We start from the raw sequence: 23426 nt of genomic DNA on the forward strand, positions 1-23426 counted from the left end.
CCCCCAAGGCACTGGGAAGGGCATAAGAAGAAACAGAAGGGTGGAGTGCTTTAAATGGCATGCCGAGATGCTGGAACTGAATGAGGGGGAATAAGAGGGAGCCAGGGCACACAGATAAGGAGATGAAAGGAAGGAGGTCAGAGCAATAGGAGAAGATTATTTTTAATCCCAGGAAGATGAATTTAGCCATGGTATTTGGGTCAGGATGAAGCTTCATGTATACTAAAGAATTGCACTGTTGCAACTTGAAGCTGTTTAGTCACATGGGTGCAAGTTGGCACAGTGCTGCATGTCCACACTATCCATCCAGTTTTGAGTACGATGTAAAACACAGTAGTCCTGAGCATCTGAGTTCCACGTCATAGATGTAACCGAGAACTTTCAGGTGGCAAACATGCATGCAGCCATGATTCCTTAAAAATGGAAAGCTGAGGAGACTTGAACTTTTATGAGCCTCTGGTACTCAGGACTAGCTGGTCTGTGGCAAAGGTATATAACGCACAGGCTTAACACATGTACTTGTATCTCATCTCATAACTCGGACCATGCTCTAATCACCAGATCACATGCCGTTCCTCTTTACAAACAAATATTTAAATATATACTGTATATAGAGAATACGGTACTTTATTTCCTTTGAGACACCTTAGATTCTAGTCTGAAATGTGCCCTCATAGACTGATCATTAAGAGAGAGCTAGATTGTTTGTACAGACTTATGTTTTGAATTTGCAAGAAACTAATAATTCTACTATGCAAATGTGTACTATTTTACTGCTTTTGGAGAAGGCCGCTGCTTATCTCCAGCATAAATTATACTAAAAGTTATACAAATCAGAGGACTCAGAGTCTAATCAGGATAACAGCGCTTACCACCTGAAACTCATTTCACTTTCCAAAACAAGAAAAGCCTTCAAAGACGTATTTGCTTTTGACAAAAGCTATTAATTTCACATGTAAATTCTTAAAAACAACCCAAGCTTTCAGAGTTTATAACCAACAGAGAGTTTATAATCCTCCATATAACTTTTTGTTCATCCATTATTTACTGATCTAGTAAATACCACGTTAAAAACGTGCATGAGAAGCTCATTAAAATCTAGTGACACGAGTATAGTTTACTGGTACATGTCATCTGCAATAGATAATGCTCTATAATCTAGAGCCTAAATGGGATATAAGCAACAAAACAGAGTGTTTCAGACAAAGGAAACTTCAGAATGTATTGTTCCTATAAACAGATGTTAAATTACTTCACTGTATAATAGAATTTATAATCCTGAAGGTTTCTATGTGAACAAGCAACATCAGTTTATTATTTCAGTAGGGTGCAATAAAGTTCTCATTTTACTTGCAATTTGTAATGAACTGGAGGCCAATTATAAAAAGCCAAAGGTTTCTCACCAGAAATGCTATGCATACATAAAACTATTGATAAAGCTCTTAAAAATGAAGTAGAATCTTTCTAGTTCACTAATGACTACCAGACCACAGCAGACTAGAGTATTTTGCAAGTGATCAAACTAGAAAGCAAATATAATACTTCACAAAATGCACTTTGCTAATTTATTTCAGTAATTTTCATTTATGAAGCATAGATACAGTAATTGAAATTAATGTACTGATAATTATTACAGCATACATTGTAAAAAACAAAAAACACACCATATCCTAGTAATATAAAACCTTACCACAGCGCTCAGTGACTGAATCCTTTCTGAGAAATGGGATGAGGAAGATGTTGTTTTTACATAATTGTAAATTAGCAAGGTTCTACTTTAAATACACAGGGAAAATTCAGGAAGACTAACCTATCTTCAAAATTGTAATGTGTTCTGCAAGGGCAGAATCCTGTAATTATCTGGAACCCCACTAACTTATGTGGTTCCATGCAGGGACAGGGGACCACCAATATGGAACTTCTAGCAGGGGCCTTAGTGTTAACACTACAGACAGTGTTGCTCTAGATACATAGCAAGATCCCTCTCCTGCAGTATGTTGCAGTTGTGCAGTTTAAAGCACAGGACCAGGGGCTAAAACATAAAATATATTTGACTGTACTATATACTATTAAATAATTTTCTGGTGTTTATAAATATGTATGTACATACACACATGTAAAATGTGCAGTAAATATGAAATGTGCACAGCACCTTGAAATACAGAATAGTTTGTGATCAAGTGATTTATAAAAAGGGCCACATTAAGATCCTTTAAAGTTTCTACTGATTAGGAAAACAATGATAAAATTACTTTTTGCCCCATTGCATAGCGAGTTATAAAACTGGCTTCTACATAAAAGTAGGCCTAATTTTTTTCAAACATTTTAATTTTTAAGAATAGTTTCAAATGGCTCATTCTTCGCTGTTCAATACGAAGAAATGGGCTCATGAGGCTGGTAAAAATTACCATATTTAAATTTTCTTTCTAGTTATACAAATTATTTCCCACAAGTTTGGATTCAGCCATCCAGTTAACATCTTCTGAAATATTTAGCAAACGGTTGGTTCATCTCAAGTCCAATACTGCTCTAATCATTTACCGTGACAATCACTATTAACTGCTGATGCATGCGCTAAAATTCATACTTCTCATTCTCATCCTCTTATGTGGCATCTGCATCTTTCCTGCAAACTTATTACAGATTTGTTTATATGTTGTTGCTAGAAAAAAATGATTTGAAATAAATACCACAGGCCAGAGAAAAATCTTTACATGAAAAAGAGAGAGCATTTTCTAACTGATCCCAAATTTTAGACCCCATTAATTTGAATGTGTCATTTGAAAGACATCCTATTCAGTTGTTCACCAGTAAAACTTAGAAGAATATCTAAAGGATACGGGACTCTCAAATTTGCATCCTTCTAAAGAAGGGATGAGGCAAATGAATAAAACTATAGATTTGTAAGTGATAACACCACATCCATTTCAGAACTAAGAAAATATATAAATGCTTAAATATATTTAATTGTAATTGCACCTTTCATTACTGCTGATTAATAAAGTGAAATTACTTCCTTACACTGTCTTTTTATATTTAACTCAAAGAATGAAATTTATTTTTGATTAATTAATATTGTTGATTGCATTCTTTAATAACGAATGGCAAACTACAAAAAGACATTTCCCTCTTTTATTCTGAAAAACAAAGTTACATAGGATGACAACAATGATATTTTAGACGTGTGCACACACACTTCCCATGCAAAAAACAGTGAACATTTTCATGTAACCATGAGCTATGTGACAAATCAGTCCAGGTACTCTTTAGCCCTACATCACTGAGGCCTGCAACAGTTACGTCCTCACTGCAGAGTTAGTTTGAGTTATCTATATAGCTTGAATGAGATGGCCAACTGCAAAATAACACTCCAGCAACAGAGTTATTGTGTTAGTAGGACAGAGTAAATGTATCCCTACTGCATTACTAGCTCAAATATGAGGAGCACCTGAGCTTTGATTCATACCTTCCCTCTCTCCCCCATTGGCCAGCTAGCTCAAGTTTAAAGCACTCCCTAACTCAAGCCAATTCTAATTTTGTTATTTCAAAAGGAAAATTCTTACGTATTGAAAATGCATGGCCATAACAGAGATACTGCCTGCATCGAGAAATATCAGTATATATAATACTACAAACATTGACTTTTTGCTTGGGTGAACATATCACCATCCTGTTTTGTTTGAGGGAATACTGCCCTCTGTTATGATGTGGTCAATATTTACCTCAGCTTTACTTACTAAAATGGATATTTCAAGTCTATACATCCTTATATTCATTTCAATATATTGTTCTATTCCCAATAACTTAAAACTCTATTATAGAGTGGCAATTTTGATGATCTTTGCAGTGAAGCATTACTGTTAGGAGCAACACAGTTTAAAAAAAAAAAACACATCAAAATAGATCACGTTCTAAGGTACTTACATCAGTGTCAGGCCCTTTGTCTGCACCAGGACAAGAAAACGTAACAAATTCATGGCACCTCTTGTGAACCACAAAACAGCAAACTAGTTAAAAAAAAAAGGGGGGGGAGGGGAAACAACAGTTAGAGTGGCACAGATTTACTAAATCTTTACTGTTGAAACAAATTTAGTTTCACTGAAATCAGTGTATGGAGAAGGGAACTTCAGAAAGTTAGGATACTTTGGATTAAAAAGTGACAATTCTCCGTGATGTTTACATGTGCATGTACCTGTTTAGTGCTGGTATTACAGTTTGTCCATTTTTGAAATACTGCAAAGTATATGAAAGTCACTGTTTGCTCTGCTACAAAAATGACTTGTGGACATAATATTATTTCAGTTTTGCAGACAGGGAGTTATCTGGTTACAGATTTGAAAGAAACTTCTCCTGCTATAACATGATGTAATATAGGCCCAGCAGATCTTCCAATGTTGGCATTTTATTTTATGGAACACTTGGACTTTTCAGCAGGCCTCTCCTCAAATCTTTATATCTTTTACTCTATAGCTTACAGCTTTTAAACAAAGGAAAACCCAGCCACTTGGTCAGAACCAATATTTTCCTGGTTACATGTTAATGTTTTTATGTTCCGCGCCTTAGGTGAATACAAAATTACAAGGATATTACTACTGTTCATGCAGTCTTATGAAAAAGGTGGTTCTCTTGTGTATATACCTTGCAAACACTAGTTATGTTACATCAGTCAGTGTATTCTCTCTGGTAACTTTGATTTAAGCATCATCACATTGCATAAACATCCTGCTAGAACCATTTTAGACAGGGCAACTTGTAAGGAAACTCCTCTAAATCATTATTTATAGATTACACTCTATTTTATTCTATGTCAGACTGAAAGTTCTTGATTAGATTCAACTACTTAATAATTCAGGAAGAAACTACGGAGCTTATTTGTAACACTTAAGCCATAAAAAAACTTCAGACAATTCTACCTCAAAAATGCTCTACCTTGTTACAGCTAGAGGAAATCCTAAACAAATGCAGAGATGTCATAGCTCTATACATAATTTTCCCTATAAATATGGTGAGTGAGGACAGGGCAAGTGGGAAGAGGAGAAAGAGTGAATGGAAAGAGAATTCACAAATTTAAAGGCCAGAATAACATAGTCCAAAGCATTTTACCCAGGAATTATTCTTCCCTACTATGTAAGTGGACACTATCAAGCCAAGTAACTTGTTTCAAAATCTGGACTTTGGGGCATACAGAAATATAGACATTACCCTGTGAAGATTGGTGCTCTGTTTACAATGATATAACGTTTTTGCTTATTTAAAATTATGTTAGGAGCATTATTTTTAATATTTTTAAATGACTGTTGCATTGCTGTGGTTAACTTTTGTTAAGCCTAAAGTTTAAAGTAACTTTGACTCTTTAAATGCGCACTTGGACTAAAAGTCACATAACTGTTGATTGGCAAACTGGATCAGGATTTGTCACGTTAAATACAATAATGAAGAGCTTTTTCAAAACTTAAATGCAAGTGAGTATTTACTTTTTCCTAATTTAGCTTCTCATGTATTTCATGTAGTCAGTTGGCGTGTCTCATGGGACATAAACATGGCCATTGTTGGCTCCACTTCAGACATTCCCCACAATTCCCCTGAAAATTCGCCACTGCCAACAGGTATGTATGTGGCCTCCTAATAAGTACTCATGGGTTTAAGGAGATGTGTATTTGAAGCAGGAAAAGGATTTATTTCCTCCTTGCAGAGCCTTTCTTTGCCCACAACAATCAATTTTGCCGCCTTTTACAGGCGACAGGAATTGTCCAAGAGGGAGCTTTTGTCCCCCATAAGTCCTACCCTACAAAGGTGCACTATTTGAAGTGGCCAGTGCTACTTATTCATCAATTCTGAGGCAAGACATGTCATTAAGCTGAGTTACAATTGTAAATCTCTATCAGTCTCTGACAGAAGGAGAAATCTAAAAGATCTCTGTGGTTATCTGAAAAACCATAATGTTAGACACATTAGAAGTTATAAATACTGTATAATACGCAAAGAGATATTACATGCTTAATTATATTCTTTAGGTCGGATGATGCATAAACTGTCAACACCAGTAATGAGAATCAGTCCTCATTGCTATTTTCAAAGACATAACATACTTCAAGACTATAAAATTACAATCTCAATATGTAACTTTTCATCAGAACGAGTTTCACGACAATTTATCTGTGATGGCTTTTATGCTGCAAGACACACATGAATAAACAGTAAATTGCTTTCTTCATGCATTCAAAAGTTGTCAACATGCATACAGCCGATTCATAAAATTTACTGAAGTAATTTGATACAGAGAAATACGTTTTCTAGTCTCACTTGGCTATTTGCAGCCAAGTGTTCAATAAGGTCTATTACCATATTCCTATAAAATCCTTTCAGCTTCATCAGCAATCAAATGCAGCGCCTCAATATGTATCATAATAATCATCAAAATTTAAGCAAAATTAAACATGATCAGATAATGTAAAATGCAAAGAGCTAACTGTCAACAATGTGAAAACAAGTAACCACTTACAAAATGATATAACATCAAATCAACAATATGTCCTGTGGTCCTTTACAGCTGAAAGAATGGTTACTACCTGTATTTTAGGGTAGGACAGACTGTAGTACAGTAAATGTATTATAGTGGCAAAAGAGACCATGTTATGATACCATATCGCGGTAGTGATAATAGGAGTTACTAGATAGCTACAACTGTTTTCAGTAAAGAGGAAGCCACAGTACCCACAAAATATCATGCAGTATTTAACATCAAATGTGTAAATGTTACTTAATACCACTGCCTATTATGGGCATGGAGGTCAAACATCCATGTAGTGATTAGTTAGCAAAATGTGAAAATTCATCCTTGATGCAGCTTCATTTTGTATGGACTTCAACTGTTACACCAATGATGAATTTGGCAGTTTGTTGACCAAGTCTCTGCGTAGCTCGAAACCTTGTCTGTCTCTTCTACCAAACGAAGTTGGTCCAGTAAGAGATATTATCTCATCCACATTGTCTCTCTCATATCCTGGGACCAACATGGCTACAACAATATTGCAAACATTAATTTTAATATGCAGTTAGCAAAACTGCATCACTTGAGGACTAATGTTCTCTAACAGTTTGCCAGCTCTATTTTTATAGCAGATCTATAACACCACTAATGAAAGTTCCACATTACCATACCTACATCAGTGCACATACACAGAGCTATAATTTTATTCAATTCAGAGAAATGAAATAAAATGGTACAAAAAAAAAAAAGATAAATGAGTACTGAGAAAAAAAGTTTTCTAGCAGTCAGTGATCTCTGTATGCTTTGAGGGCAAACTAGACAAATGCAATCCATTCTGTCACAAAGGATGTAACGTGTCTGAATACTGCACTTTACATGGAAATGAACAGTGAAAGATAAGTACAAAGAAGTTGAAGTATTAAATCTTTCAGTAGGCCGCTACCTTTTGGTTTTAAGGAAGTACAATTGCTCTGTTGCTAAAGATCCCACATGGCCGAAATACATTTGACCTCATGTTTTAAATGTGTCATCTTAAAAACATATTTCACTTGTTAAAGTTCATTTTCAGAGTCATAAATCAATGTGCAACTTGACTTATGTGCAGGGAGTGCAAAGTCTATTGAAAATGCATTAGCACATTTAAGACTAAGAGGATTATCACAATGCAAAAGAATGCATTGCTTGTAATGGTTTTCTGTCTCCTCACACAAAATAGGATACATACCCAATAAATAGGGTATGTTTACAGTATATTTTCAATATGTAGTCAAGGGACTGACATGTTTATTCATACATATAGGACCAATTAAGTTTGTATTAGACATTACAATTCTAATGCTACTTCATTTTTATTGAACAAAGTTTTCCATTAATATGCAGACTTATATCATGATCCTGCACACATTTACGTATATCAGCAGCCTCATTCAACTCAATTATTCTGTTCAGGTGCATAAAGTTTCTCAAATGCATAAATGTTTTTAGGACAGGGGCTTCAGGTTGGTGATGTATTTGTATATCGTACAAACAGTTTCTCATAGATGAAAGTGTCAAAATGTTACCATTTAACACAACATTCTCTTTAATTGCATTTAATAAAAGGGTATAAATTCTTTTACCGGTATTGAAATAAAAAGAGTTAAATTTATTATTATGCTTTGAACTTTGCTATAATTTATGTTTTTTTACATGAACTCTCCTGTCTGGAATAGATAAATTAAATGTCATCATAAATTAGGGGGGAGATGGTACGCTCTATAGCAGCGTAATAGCTGGACTTCAATGTCTTTAGTAATAGAAAAAAATCTATTGTATATTATATTTGCATATTAAAATAAAATAACCCGGTTCAGTTTTTTATCTCAGAAAACAATATTTTTCTGGGATCCGTTGTAGAGCTGTAAGAAAAACAAACAAATGTTTCATATGTATTAAATGCTAAGTAATGGCACCCTGCACATACGTTATGATTGGTTTTTAGCTGAGCATTTCTAGAATGCCCAGACTAACATTTGAATAATTTCTAAAGAAGTAGAATGTTTTTTCTGAGGACAAAACACAAACAAAAAACAGTGTATATACCTTCTGTTTAAATGAAAAAGTTTAATTTATCAAAATCTAGCTCATTTTGAAAAGCCGCAGAGTTACAATTGATAGAACATGTACAGAAGGTTAACAGTGAAAAGAATACAATTTTAGTTTTATAACGAGTTCAAGATCAGTCATGGAAAAAACATATGGTAGGAAGAGAATTAATCTGGATGACAAATAGAGCAATGAAGGGTAAACTGAAATTTATGAAGGAGGTGGGGGCAAGTTTTGCTAGAACAGTGACTGCCTTTGCTCTGTACTTCATTAATTCATTCCAGCTCTATAACTTTGAGATTTGGGAATACCGGGTAACGAGTCATGCTCTCATTTACTGCCATTTAACAGTTCTCATGAGAACAGAGAGAGGGATTTCACAACATTATATTGTAAGCTAGGCCATGGATACATAGATTCCAAGGCCCAAAGGGACCACTGTGATCATCTAGGCTGATGTCCTGTATAATACAGGCCATACAATTCCCCCCATAATAATTCCTTGAGCATATATAATTTAGAAAAACATCCAATTTTGATTTTAAAACAGCCAGTGATGAAGAATACATCATGATCCTTGGTAAACTGTTCCACTGGTTAATTACCCTCACTGTTAAAAATGTACATCTTATTTCCGGTCTGAACTGGTCTAGCTTCCACTTCCAAACATTAGATCATGTTATAGCTTTCTCTACTAGACTGAAGACCTGTTACTAAATATTTGTTCCCCATGTAGGTACTTACAGACTGCAATCAAGTCACCCCTATAACATTCTCTTTGTTAAGCTAAATAGAATGAGCTCCTTGAGTCTATCACCAAAAGGCATGTTTTCTAATTCTTCAGTCATTCTCATGGCTATTCTCTGAACCCTCTACACTTTATAAATATCCTTGTTTACATCAGCACTATTATCTTTATCATCTAAATTTGTAATCTCATTAAAAAAATCTAGTTTGATAAGATCTATTTTCCATAAATCTGTGCTGATTGCCATTAATTATTACTCTTCTTTAAGTCTTATTAATCAAGTCCCATATTAGCTGCTCCATTATCTTGCCCAGGATGAATGTCAGACTGACAGACCTATGATTACCCAGGTCGCTATGTCTATCCTTTTTATATATTGGTACAACATTAGCTTTCTTCCAGTCTTAGGAACATCGTCATTGCTCCAAGGCTTTGTGGTCCAGCAAGCACCTCAGCCAACTCTTTTAAAACTCTTGGATGCAAGTTATCTGGACCAGCTGATTTTCAAATGTCTGACTTTAGTACCTCCTGATGTACTAGTGGAATAGAAAGAGTATCAACATCATATGATATGACTACATCATCTGTTTTTTCCCAAATATAAAACAGAAATATTTATTGAACACATCTGCCTTTTTTGTATTTATCAATGCTAATTCTACTATTTACATATATTAATGGACTGATACCATTATTAGGATTTTTTTTTGTTGCTAATGTTATTAAAAAACTCCTTATTGACCCTGACTATTCTGGTCATAGATTTCTCCTTGTGTCCTTTTGCTTCCTTTAGCGATTGTCTACAATTCCTCACTTCTGATTTATATTCACTACTATCAGCTTTCCCTTTCTTCTAGTCATTATATATTATTTTTTAGCAATAATTATTTATTATTTTAGCTATCTTCACTTCCCCTTTAAACCAGGTCAGTTTTTTAACCAATATGGCCTTTTCCCTTGATTGTGGGTCTATTGCTTTTGGGGCATTTTGGGGTAAAGCATTCTTAAAACAATTCCCTATTATCATTTACATTTTTCTGATTAAACTATTCCTCTCAGCTGATCTGGCTCCTACTTGTTTTCAGCTTTGTGAAACTGGCCCTTTTAAAGCACAAAGCATACATAAGGCAGCAGAGAACTTAAGTGGAAACTCAACAGAACCTCAGTAAAACGGTTATCATGTCCTAGCAGAGAGAGTGGGAAAAATAGGCCACCTTGTCCCACTTGAAAAGAGAGGCATGAATAGATTGGTGCAGCAGACCACTAACGGGGAACCTAGTGATAGACCAAGCTTTCCTGCTAATTGCAAATAGATATACCAAACTGTGTAGGTAAGTAACAGCCTTCCAATTCACCAGAAGACCAGCAAGCAGAGGCAGGTAGGGCCTGTGCCCCTGCCCCCTTGAATGCATGAATTCAGAAAAAGTCAAATGATGCTAGAAATTCATGATAATTTTCATAAACAACAACAAAAAATTTACTTCTTAAAATGAAACATTACTTGCCTAAAAATAAGAAACCAAACTATCAGAAGCACTGTACTTCTAAAACTGCAAATGCTGTAGAGTCAGGATGTGTCTACTCATCAGTGAGGTCAGCCGCAGCTTGCAGAATCTAAGCTTTCATTTAATAACAACAACATTTCTAGACCTCCTGGTTATAAAAGCCCCAATCCTGCATTTCTCTGCATACAGAGCCTTACTGAAGTCACTAGGATTCCACGGAGACACAACTGTGCACCCATGTTCAGTGAATTGAGGAATTGGGTCCTAATCCTTCAAATATGAAATAAGTGTAAACTATTGCTGTGCTGTAATTTTCAGACCTAGAAAGACAAGGGTCTCTGCTACTGCTCATTGCTTGTTTAAGCTATACCAGTGTGAAAACTGGTCTTGGTTCACTGGTGGTATTGGGAATCTCCTGTAGGCAGTTGTGAAATTGGCAACTATTAGAGCACTTTCACACAGGGTACGTCCAGACTACCCGCTGTATCGGCAGGCAGCGATCGATTTATCGGGGATCGATATATCGCGTCTCGTTAAGATGCGATATATCGATCCCCGAACGTGCTCCCCGTTGACTCCGGAACTCCAAAGCGAGCAGCAGTAGCAGAGTCGACAGGGAAGCCGCGGCCGTCGATCCCGCGCCATGAGGACAGGAGGTAAGTCGGAATAAGCGATGTCAACTTCAGCTACGGTATTCCCGTAGCTGAAGTTGCTTATGTTACATTGACACCCCTCCCCCCCACAGTGTAGACCAGGCCTTAGGATTTATATGAGCAAGAACAGAGGCATACACAGAGCAGTGCATCTCAAATGTATTTGATCATGCACCCCTTCTTTGTGTCTGCAGTAGTTTACGACCCCCTCCCCTCCCCACCACACAAACATATATACCAATAAAAAATATGCAACTCTCACTAAATATTAAAACAGTAAGGCATTGATTCAAACAAAGCCAACGATCCATTGTAATAAGATCAAAAGCAAAACTGCTATCGTGGTCGATGCTTAAAATTAAATGTGCACACCTTGTCATAGCAAATGGATTAACATACAGATAGCAACAACTCTGTATAATGTGATGAAAGCTTAACAGAATCTGTCAAAAGGCACAGCGCCACCTGAGGACCTGATATGTCTGGAGGAATCCGCTTTTGCTAGTTATTCATTGCTGTTCGTAAAATGTGCACATAAGAACGGCCATACTGGGTCAGACCAAAGGTCCATCTAGCCCAGTATCCTGTCTTCCGACAGGTTAGCAAACAGAAGCTAAGGACACCATGCCTGCCCACCCTGGCTAATAGCCATTGATGGACCTAACCTCCATTAATTTATCTAGTTCTTTTTTTAATCCAGTTACAGTCCTGGCCTTCACAACATCCTCTGGCAAAGAGTTCCACAGGTTCACAGTACATTGTATGAAGAAATATTTCCTTTTGTTTGTTTTAAACCTGTTGCCTATTAATTTCATTTGGTGACTCCTAGTTCTTGTGTTATGAGTAAATAACACTTCCTTATTTACTTACTCCACACCAGTCATGATTTTATAGACCTCTATCATATCCCAATTTCCCCCCCTAAAGCTTCTCACATCCTACCCCTCCCAGAATACATTCCATGCCCCCCCCCAGGGGGGCCAGCTCTCCACTCTGAAAACTTCTGCACACGAAGTATTTACAGGGACATGACCTAAAACTGCAGGCTAGGAGAGGTGTAAAGTAGCACTCTCCACCCACCCAGGAAGTGATGGGTAATGCCTGTTGGGGACTGGGTTAGAAAGGGTGGCGAGAAGAGCCTGAAGAAACTGCTCTTTTCTTGCTCCTACCTATCAGATGGGATTATGAGGTTCACCTGAGCATTACAATTAAACCAGGGTGGGGAACCTCTGGCCCACTGCTTAATTTAATCTGGCCTGTGGCAAGTCCCCACGCCGAAGGCCAGAAGCCCAGAGTGCCAGCACCCTCCCTTCCCCCTGCAGCTCCTGGGCAGAGGAATGATCAGGGAAGCCCCGCATGCTGCCTCCGGCCCCCCGTGCCAGCTCCGCAGCTCCCATTGGCCGGAAACCTCGGCCAATGGGAGCTGCGGGTGCGGGCAGCATGCACCACGCAGAGCCCCTGGCCACCCCTCTGCCTAGGGGCCGGACACGCCTGCCGCTTCCGGGAGCAGCGCGGAGCCTGCCTTAGCTCCGCCGTCCGGGAGCTGCTTCAGGTAAGCGCCACCTGGCCAGAGCCCTCTGCCGCACCTTAACTCCCTCCCAGACCCTGCACCCCACCCACACTCCAACCCCAAGCCCTGAGCTCCCTCCCAAACCCAAACTCCCTCCCAGAGCCTCACATTCTATCTGCACCCCCAATCCCCTGCCCCAGTTCAAAACCCCCCTTTCCCGCACCCTGACTCCCTCCCAGAGCCCGCACCGCCACCTGTACTGCAACCCCTACCCCAGGTCGGAACCCCCTTCCACACTCCAAGCCCTCGGCCTCAGCCCCACCCCCAGCCTGAACCTCACCCCCTCCCACACCCCAACCCCAGCCCAGAACCTGCTTCCTGAACCCCTCATTTCTGGCCCCAGCCCAGAGGAAGCCCTGAGCCTCCGCACACCCCACCCCACCCCACGCGCAGGGCTGGAGCCACGAGCGTTGGCTCACCCCACTGTGGGGGAAAGCCCTGAGCTTCTTCTCTCCCCCTTCACCCCCACGGGGCTGGGTGTGGCCAACGATTGATTTTTCTCTGTGGGTCAATGGCCCCTAATAGAAAAAATGTTCCCCACCCCTACATCCGACAGTAAGTATTGGGAAATTTTCTTCTGCATATTATAACTCAGAACTTTGTTCCTTTAACCAGGCAATTCAACTAAGAGCTAGATAAAATAGCCTCATGGAAGGCAAAGAAGAATCACTTTCAATCCCAAACAACATGAGCTGTTTTTAAAGCATGATGAAAACAGCTAATATTTTGACAGAGAAAAAGAAAACAACGTAACCTCTCTGAAAAACAAACAAGGAAGAGAGCTTATTCACTAAATTCATGATTTTATGTTGTGTTGAAAAAAATTTTCCCTCCCCACATTCTTTTGTTTTTCTTTTTGTTTATTTTGGTTGGTTGATTTTTTGCTGCCAATGTAATTAACCTGGAACCTGAAAAAAAATCTAAATATGTCTCTGGCTATTTATCTGAGATGAGACATTTTCATCTGCCTTTTCCACCAAGCCATTCATGGATGTGGAATAAAGTTGGAGATAATATTTCCTAAGTATGATAAATATATTATGAAAATATAAGGCTCGAGTAACAAAAATAAATGAAAACCAAAAAATACAGCATACATTTGGAGGCCAATATGTACTTTCACAATGCATAGGGTGACCAGATGTCCTGTTTTGGGGGACTTTTTCTTATATAGCCGCCTATTATCCTCCCTCCCCCTATACCGTTTTTTCACAGTTGCTATCTGGTCACCCTAACAATGCAGTACAAAAAAAAAAAAAAAAGCACAGGATTTGATTTACACAACAATTTGTTTGTGTTTCACAACATACACCTTTTAAGATCAGATCTGCTAAACGCATTCAAAATACAAGCTGCTTATTATCAAAACATTTAATTGAATCAACAGAATATTCAGAAAGCATTTGACATGCATTTCTCAAGAGAGCATATCTTTCTAAAAGACATGCGCTAGCTCAACTACAAATTTTGGGCTTGATGCAGGAATCCCTGGGTGAAATTCTCTGGCCTGTGTTATAGAGAAGTCAGATTAGATGATCATAACAGCCCCTACTTTTAACGTTTATGTATCTATGACATCAGTTTAATATCTAGTTTATGGTTCGTATAGAACGCTAAAGTTTAACTACCAGTCCTAGGTCTAAGGGGTTGTTGTTGTTGTTGTTGTTGACACTAAGCTAATAAGACAATTTACTGATAAATATCTAACATATTTTGTTTCATATACTTTGTAATGATTTTTTTTTTAGAGGAACAAGAATATAAAATTGGTGATTAGAGTGCCAACAAAAAATTCCACACCATCCACTTAGATGAAAACCATAAAATGAGTCAAAATTAATCAGGCCACAACTTTATTATTAGATGTGGGGAGATAAAACTGTACAGTGGCAGGTAGCTTCATATTCATTCAATATCTCAATGGCAGGCTTCGATCAGCCCTCCCCCCACCCTTTTTCCATCCAGGTCCCCCAGCCAACCCATTGCCGGGTCCTTACCATCGCCACCCCTCGAACTAAGGTTAAGGTGGGCTATAAGAAAGGGGGCTTGGCTCCCTGCTGTACCAGTCATAGGAGTACCAACCGCACTCCTCCCCAGTTCCGCTCCTTTAACAAACACCTCCTTTTAAGTCCTTTACCAAGCCATTTATCTGGTGACTGTACATCTTCCTTAATGAATATCTGCACTGGACATCCGCCCCACACTTACGTAATTAACTGTGACATTCCCTTCCCTTCACCGTAACAAAGCCCTCCCTGCACCCTGTGGGGAAGGTGAAAACCCCCCACTCCACCTAGGCCAATCTAATGGTGAGGGAAAAATTCCTTTCCAGACGAGCGACTAGCATGATGCCCACGGCAAACATGGTATTTTGCCACGCTGACCAACTCCCCCCCCCCCCCTTTTGCAGCAGCTTCTGAGCCTCTCCCCCTCCCTTGCCCGAAAAGTGCTATCTCCACTCCCCCCAGCAAGCTGGACAATGGGCCCCCCCACTTAAGGTACAGTGTAGTGCAGTCATTTCCAAAGTGGTTCGAAAGGGATGGTGGACAGGGTTTTTTTTTTTAAACCTTTTTCAATATATGAGTGGCATTAAAAATGCATTGGCTGAGCATAGTTATATCATTAAATATAACTGTTTTTCTGTACTAGGTGATTAACATGTTTAATTAACATATTTTAATTAGCCTGCTAATTAATATATTTTAAAACACTATTCATTTTCCCAGTGTAGATAAAGTATATTGTATAAGGGCACGTCTTCACTACCCGCTGGATCGGTGGGTAGCGATCGATCTATCGGGGATCGATTTATTGCGTCTAGTGAAGCTAAAATGGATGGTTACGATGACTAAACTAGAATTCACTTTCCCTTTATTATCTTATAACCTGTCACACAACAGAGATCATATGCCCTCCACAAGTGCTGATACAAAAAAAAAACAGTGAACTTGAGAGAGTTTACTTTGAGAAACAGTTATTTGTACTGAATTATTTTTAAAAGTTCTAGTGTAATGTTCAAAATGAAACCAACATCATCATTTTATTAAAATGTGGTACATATAATAACTTAAGCAAGCATGAATACGCTGGATATTTCACATTCATAACCCAAACCATTATATGGATCTGAATAAAGCACCATCTATAAAGCAAGTATCTCACACTTATTCTATCTAGGTTTTTATAAGGTTTCCCATCACCATGGTGTCTGAATATCTTCCACAAAATTTTTTCCTCTTTACATTCTGCTTTTTTCACTACCCTAGGAATCTATCACTTTCGTAATTTTAAGTTCCAGCAAAGAAAGATCATTCCTATATTTCAGAATGGTAGCCTTAAAATAAAGCATGTTACTTTCAATGTGCAAGCAGATCAAAGTGAAATAATAATAATTTATTATAATGCTAAATATACATAGCAATCAAGATTTGTTTTCTGCATTTTTTATCTCCTTATCTTAAAAATCTTAAAACAAGTCTTAAAAGTAGTATCAGAGGGATAGCCATGTTAGTCTTTAAGGTGCCACCGGACTCCTCATTGTTCTTAAATAAAGGTCTTCCCAGATTTTTACTGGTTTGCAATTTATTCACTAGACTCCCCGAATTCTGTGGAAATACAAACTTGATTCCCTCAAAGTTTCATAACAGCTCATTTTCTGAGGAGGTTCTAATAGTTCTCTTTCCCTTCTCCAATACATAAAAAGTCCTTCGGCTTCAGGAAGAAGCAAGAACTGAGTAGGGTGTTTTAAGGTACGTTTTTATTTAATTTCAGTTTATAGTTCTTGACCTCACTGATGTTCCCTACTAGCCTTATTCACAGCCTTACACTGTCTGACTTCAAAAAGCTCTTACTAAGCACACTTCAGTCTTTCACCAGCTGTTTTTTCCACATAACATCATTCTATGCAGTAATGGTTTCTATTGTTTGCATTTCCTGCATTGCAGAGTTAGATATTTTGGGCATGATCTTCATCTGGTGTAAACTGGCATTGCTCCACTGACTTCAGCTGAGCTAGGCTGATTTTATACCAGCTGAGGTTCTAGCTCAATGAATACTGTCCACTTGATAGCCTAGTCTGCTAATCTGTCTAAATCCCAATGAATCCTGCAATTATCATTTGGGTAGTTTGTTTCACTTATTGAAAGATCACTGACTAGAATTGCTATTAATATTACTCACAGCTGAGGCACATTTTAGGAACCAAAGATATTTTTGACTTCCAATTTCCCTCTCTAGTGAAAAGAATAGCTTGATTTAGGCTTGCATAAGCAGTCATGTGGGAGGGTAGTTTCTTCACATCCTTCATTATAGTCAAAAAAAGAATCAGATTTTTTGTCTGCTTTGACAACTGCTTACTTCTGTAGCAGTTGTGACCTACCTTTGGAGAGGCTGCAAGAACACCTACATCAAAAAGATTGCACAATCTTTAACTAATTGTTTCTCAGGAACCACAACATCACTGGAAGGGAGCTGATTTGGCTATGTAATGCTTTCCCGCCATCCTGAGATCCTACACTACTTAGCGCCAACTCTACCTCTAAACAACTTGAGTAATTGTTATGAAATCATCACACATTTTGCCAGACATTTCTGGTAGTTTCTTTATCCTCCTTCTCAAAGATCTTTATCATGTTCAGGAAATTTGCATCTATTTTATAAATCAATTATATTTGGGGATTTGCATTTACATGTTTTTAATTATTACTGGTAAACCTTTGGAATGTGTTAAGAAATAGTTTTATATTGCCTGTGACATGACATAATGCTTCCCTGATTTTTTTCTTTCAAATCTGTTGTACGTGTTATAGGACATTTTAATTTATTTGATTCTACAGGGTCAAGTGTGGACATTTAGTTAACCGCAGCAAGGGTAAAGAACAAGTTTCTCAGGTTTCTTACAGACTCACTGGATTTGAGTTGTGTTAATGGCTTTTTTAGCAACACTGCCACAATAGCTTTGAAGAAGGTGGTAAGCTGGTGCAATTCACACACTGAGCGATCCTGAAGATGAAAGTTACACCATGTCCCTTCTGAGTACGGCCCCCTGAAATTACTTTTTCCTTCCAAGGAAACCAAGGAGATTGCATGATGAAGTGTAACCCTGGATGTCCCATACAGCTTAAAGACGCATTATATGGATAAGCACTAACCTGACACCTTTTCAAGGTATCTAGCAGACAAGCCAGACATTCTCTTGAAAGCAAATCAATATGTTCATCGTATCACCAGCAAATATGGCTTGTATACTTAGTGGATAAATAGTATGTCAGGAACAATAAACTTGTCCATGATACACCACTGATTGTTTTAATTTTTATTTAAAATGCCAAAACAGCTTCTTCTCAGTAAATAACAGGCTAAATAAATAAATAAAAAAAATCATGAGAAATGTTCTTGCCAAGGTCCCTCATAAAACTGAGTTTTTTAGCCCACATATCTTAATATGTTATCTTCGTGTTATATCTCATTACAATTGTTAAATCCATTAATTTTTTATGCTGTGTTTAAAAGTTCTCTCTAAAACAACTAATTCCTCTACAAAGCATCCAAAATGGATGGATCAATTCCTCTTTTGTCCAAAAAGTACATGGTCACTACTGTCCAAAAGGATCCCCATCACAACCGATGGCCCCTTATAGGAAATCCTATTTTAGGGTCTTGAGGATTGCCTTAAAGAAAAGCTGTAGATTGTTAACTAATAGAGTTGCTTAGTAGTCTTCTCAATGACTGTTGATCAATGCTCAGGCAACAACTCAAGCAGCTTATGGATAACCAACATAATCTATCAGTGACACTCCAGAACATGATGAATAATCAACTAGGAAACAACACAAAGTGGAATGATCCAGGAAAATATGCAGGGAGAATCAGCCAAATATAAGGAAGAATTGGACTGAATCCAAATTGTACAGGTGTTCCACATATTACAAAGGATCCATTAGGCACATTAGCTATTAAGTGGATTTTTATGAAGCATTTGTAGTCTCATTCTAGTTCCTAGTGGACGGCTTCTACTTTACCACCAAGGAATTGTATTGTATTGATCTGATTCTCTCCCTTCTATGTGATAAACTCTATATTATGGCTGATAGTGTTGGGGCAATGTAGGAAGAATCTCTTTTATTGCCATGACGCATTCCATCCATCGGTTTCAATTATATTAGTCTAGCACCTGGGGTGAGGACTCTCTCGCGCTCTCTCTCACTCACACATACACACCCCCTTCACAAATAGAAAACTCCCATTGAAGTTTGCACAAGAAAGAACTGAGGAAGCAGTGAGTAAGAATATCAAGAGGTGACCTTTAATGCACTTAAGTGGAGTGGACCGTACTTGGAAAACGATCAGTAAAGACATCAATAAGCAACATAGAAAGAGGTCATCATAATAAAGTGTAGTGCACATCAGTAAAATCAACTATCAGACTAACACTCCCATAAATACTTTTATATGGAAGGTTTAAGTGCACTCTCTTTCAAAAATGCATAGTAAGCTTCTATTAAGACTACTCATTTAAATCAATTTCCAGATGTAGCACAGTAGCCTGTGTTTAGGATTATCTGAACTAACAGTTGAGTAATCATAATAGACTAATTAATTTGATTTAATCAAATGTGTACTGAATTAACAAGTCATTATGGAGATGATGCACAACTCTCTCCCAGTGTCCTGCTTACATGTTATCTTTGTAAGCCGGGAAAAAAAGCAATCAGCATCACTGCAAGCAAAATACTCAATACTTTCAAACAAGAAATGTTTTAATTCTCAGACTGATCACTGAAAATTAGAATAGAACCACCTGTTAATGCACGATTCCAATAAAAAATAAAAATGATTTTTTTTGCAGTGTGAAATCAAGTGTATGCGTGTATGTATATACACTCACACACACACGCACGCGCCACTTAAATCCCACTTCAACGCTGCACGAATTCAATAATTAATGCCTCCAAGCCTTGAACCCAAAACTAGTGTTACAAGTGAAACTGTTGTGTAAGTAGTACATATGGATAACTAACTTCTTTATGAATAATTTCTGAGTTCACTCTTAGGAGACTAGTATTAAAATTATATGGAACATAAAACCAACTTCTGAAACCACTGATTAATGTGGAAACAAAAACCATTTTCTATAATGGTAACATATGGCCCTCATTCTTGGAAAAAAAGGTTTCGGTGTGAAACTAATTAGAGAGTTATAAGTATGAAAATAGGGACAGTGTTACAATAATTAACAAAAAAAGGTTGAGAAATTATTATAGTTTTAAAGTAAACGTGAGTATCATTATATATTAACCATTATATTTTCAGCCTCTTTTCAATTCTCAAATAAAGATATAAGTGCAGAATAATTCTAATTCACCATTAAAACTCCCCTCTTCAAAAGCAATCCAAAAGAATAAGTTCCCCAAAGGATAAATCTCAGGTCTATATGATGCATGTTTCCCTTAACAGAGACCATGTGAAACATCGGCATAAGAAAGGCAAAGACATAACATCAGTAGTAAATGATGGAAGACAAATACTGAATATTTTTTAATGTTTTGGTATATTATGTTATTTAAAAATAATAACTACCATAACAATTTGTTATTTTGACCTTTATTATACTTCAACAAAATACATTTATTTCCCATGTGATTCGATAAATAAGTTAGAGAAGGTCTAGCAAAGGATGGCATGAAATAAGACTATACATTTTAAGACTTTCTGAATGTCTGGTTATTAATTATTATTGCCCAAGGCAGCCATACCCATTTGTTCTTATCACAAGTTCCCTAATATTTTTTTTACTCAATATTCCTTTACATCTTTTCTTCCCTCAGTTGCTACTTTAATTGTGCAAATTACCTTCATTTATCACCAATATTTTAATCAAGACTCTTGCAAATTTATATCATGCATGTTTCTTTACACTTTAGTACTTCAAACGTCATCAGATAGAGTTTTGCGTCTTGCATCTTAATCAGACTGATATTACTGCGTAGCCTTTTCTGACTTTCACAACAGTTCATTTGGTCTTGGGTTGCACCTAGCATTTTAATAGCACTTTAAACTGTTCATTAATATCTATCCTAAGCTTACAGCAATCCTACACCCCTCCAGTATTAGACCTTGAGAAACTGTTTATGCTTCTGACCTTTGTCAGCTGAAACCAAAACTTGGCCTCATTCAGAACTGCCAGCTGCTGCTGGAATATGCCTCTGGATAATCAAAGAAGCTGGAAATGCTCAGATCCCAACAATTTAACTCACTGGGTAACATATGTATTGGCTAAATCTTTACCTTATTTGTCAAATGCTAACAGTGTAGCTGGCCCTGTAACGTACAGTTTAGAACAAAGACTGCCAGTCATCTTACTGCTACAGAAAACATACCTAAGACCACCTCATTTCAAAAGCCCAGTACATATTCACCTTCAGCCTTCTGGTTAGTCACTACATGTACCATAAACATCCCAATAAACTAGCTTGCTAGATATGAAACTCCTACATAACTCCTACAGTGGGAAAAAGAATTACCTTCTGTAGTAGAAAAAAGAGTTATGTATTATACTTAGAACAGTGGGTTGGCTTTGAGGCCTACAGTATCAAAACAAGTTTACTTGCTGCCTCCCCTCCAAGGATGAAAGCTACACAGCCATTCTCTGCTCTACTTAATTAAGTAGCTAATGAGCTGACCTTTCATTAGTTGGAAGCGTCTGCCAGTCCACCTTTCTCCCCTCATTTGTAATGCACTGGCTACTGTGTATTTCTCACCACTGCCAAGTGTAAAGTAAGACCACAGAAGATACAAATCTTATCAGTTGAACTCAGAGGAGAAACTCCTTTAGGGATACGTGGTAGGACCTGCGTTTTTTTAAGCCAAACTTCCAAAGATTTATTTTCCACCAACTAATAATGAAATCTTGCATTACCACAGAATTGTTAGCATAACAACTGTAGTGTTCGATACTCAATTCCTGTAGTAGTAAATCAAGTTTCCCTATTCACAACAATCCTAAGAAATCACCTGGAAATGTTAATGTGCTTTCACCAAAGTTTTGCTAACATAAGAATATAATAGAGCATTTTGTTTTCTTTGAACAGTGTAAAACAGTAGGGTATCAATTTCTTCTGCAAATGCTACATTTTTAGGGTCATGGCACATGGAAAATAAAAAAACTTGCGTCTCTCAGGAGAGGTTCATTTTTTGGGTGGGGTCATACTGTGTTTTTGAATGAAAGATTTGTGAATTAAAAATAAATTGTAAGCAAGCTACTCTTCCTATAAAATGCCAATCTCAGCTGTGAGGGCCTTTGGTCCACATTTGAAAAAGGAGTGAAAGATTCTGATGTCAATAATTCCTGTTTCTTTCTGCTCTTTATTATTTTGCAAAAAAACTAATATTTTATCTAAGATTTCAAACAATGTACATTCTTTTCAGTAATTCCAGTAACAGTTAAGACAATTTAACACCTATATTCTTTAATGTTCTACTATCCAATCTAATCAATTTAATAGTGGTTTTTCAGTTTGGATGTTTTTATTAATCTTACATGATATTTCTATTGCGTCAAACACCTCTACACAGTACGGTTTCCTATTGACTAGATTCGGTACTTTCTCAGTTCTTGATTTGAGTGAATATTATTTATACACCATGTTCTTCATTTAATAGGTAGAAACTAAAAAAAAGCCTTCTTGGGTAGCATTATGCCTTCAAGCATGGGCTATATGTAAGTGAAAAAATGTCAATATCAGTAGTTTCTGGATATAAAATCTGAAGTTTAGCATTTCAATTTTCAAAGCAAACATTTGTCATTTCTCAATACTTGGACATTTATATGAAAAAGGTTTCAAATACATCTTACTTCATGTATTCTACCAAACAACTCAATATGTGTCTGGGTAATTTTCTAGTAAAAAGGAGTACCTAATTCGTTCCAATATGTAAAATCAAAGTCTCAAATGCATGAGATTTCTAGGGATATTTTTTAAGAGAAGGATGAAATGCAGCAGTGACATTCACCTGTTATACAATTTTGAAAATGTGGTAGCGGTTCCACATTGCTTATTACGGGTGTTAAGAAGTCATACATGATAGTCACATTGTGTTCATCATTTTCTTTGAAGTGAAGGCTATATTACGGCTTTAGAAAAAACTGTCAAGGAAATCTGCTGTTACACATTTTACCAATAGGGTAAGTAGACGAGAGCTGACATACATGGTGTACAGTAGCCAGAGTCAGATAGATTCCCGTAGGGTTTTTGACACTAAATAATAAAAGAGGAAAATTACTCAGGTATTTTGGAGGTTTACCAGTATGACTCCAATCCTTGTGGTTATGTTTCCAGACCATGCTACCTTTTCCCCCAAATGTCAACAAGCGTCA

The 23426-nt window shown here is 37.3% G+C and overlaps 1 protein-coding gene across 4 annotated transcripts in view; it reads right to left on the reverse strand.

Annotated features, from left to right (window-relative positions):
* PRKCA (protein kinase C alpha) overlaps positions 1 to 23426 on the reverse strand; it is a 304778-nt gene that overhangs the window by 167964 nt on the left and 113388 nt on the right. For 3 of the 4 annotated variants that reach the window (XM_008167621.4, XM_008167620.4, XM_065563654.1), the window contains exon 3: positions 3925 to 4007. The exons of the other annotated variant lie outside the window; for it this stretch is intronic. In XM_008167621.4, coding sequence (XP_008165843.1) covers positions 3925 to 4007 — 83 coding nt within the window. The remainder of the gene's footprint in view (positions 1 to 3924; positions 4008 to 23426) is intronic. 4 annotated transcript variants of the gene reach the window in all.

The sequence above is a fragment of the Chrysemys picta genome, chromosome 12, assembly GCF_011386835.1.
Source record: "Chrysemys picta bellii isolate R12L10 chromosome 12, ASM1138683v2, whole genome shotgun sequence".
In the NCBI taxonomy this organism is placed as follows: domain Eukaryota; kingdom Metazoa; phylum Chordata; order Testudines; family Emydidae; genus Chrysemys; species Chrysemys picta.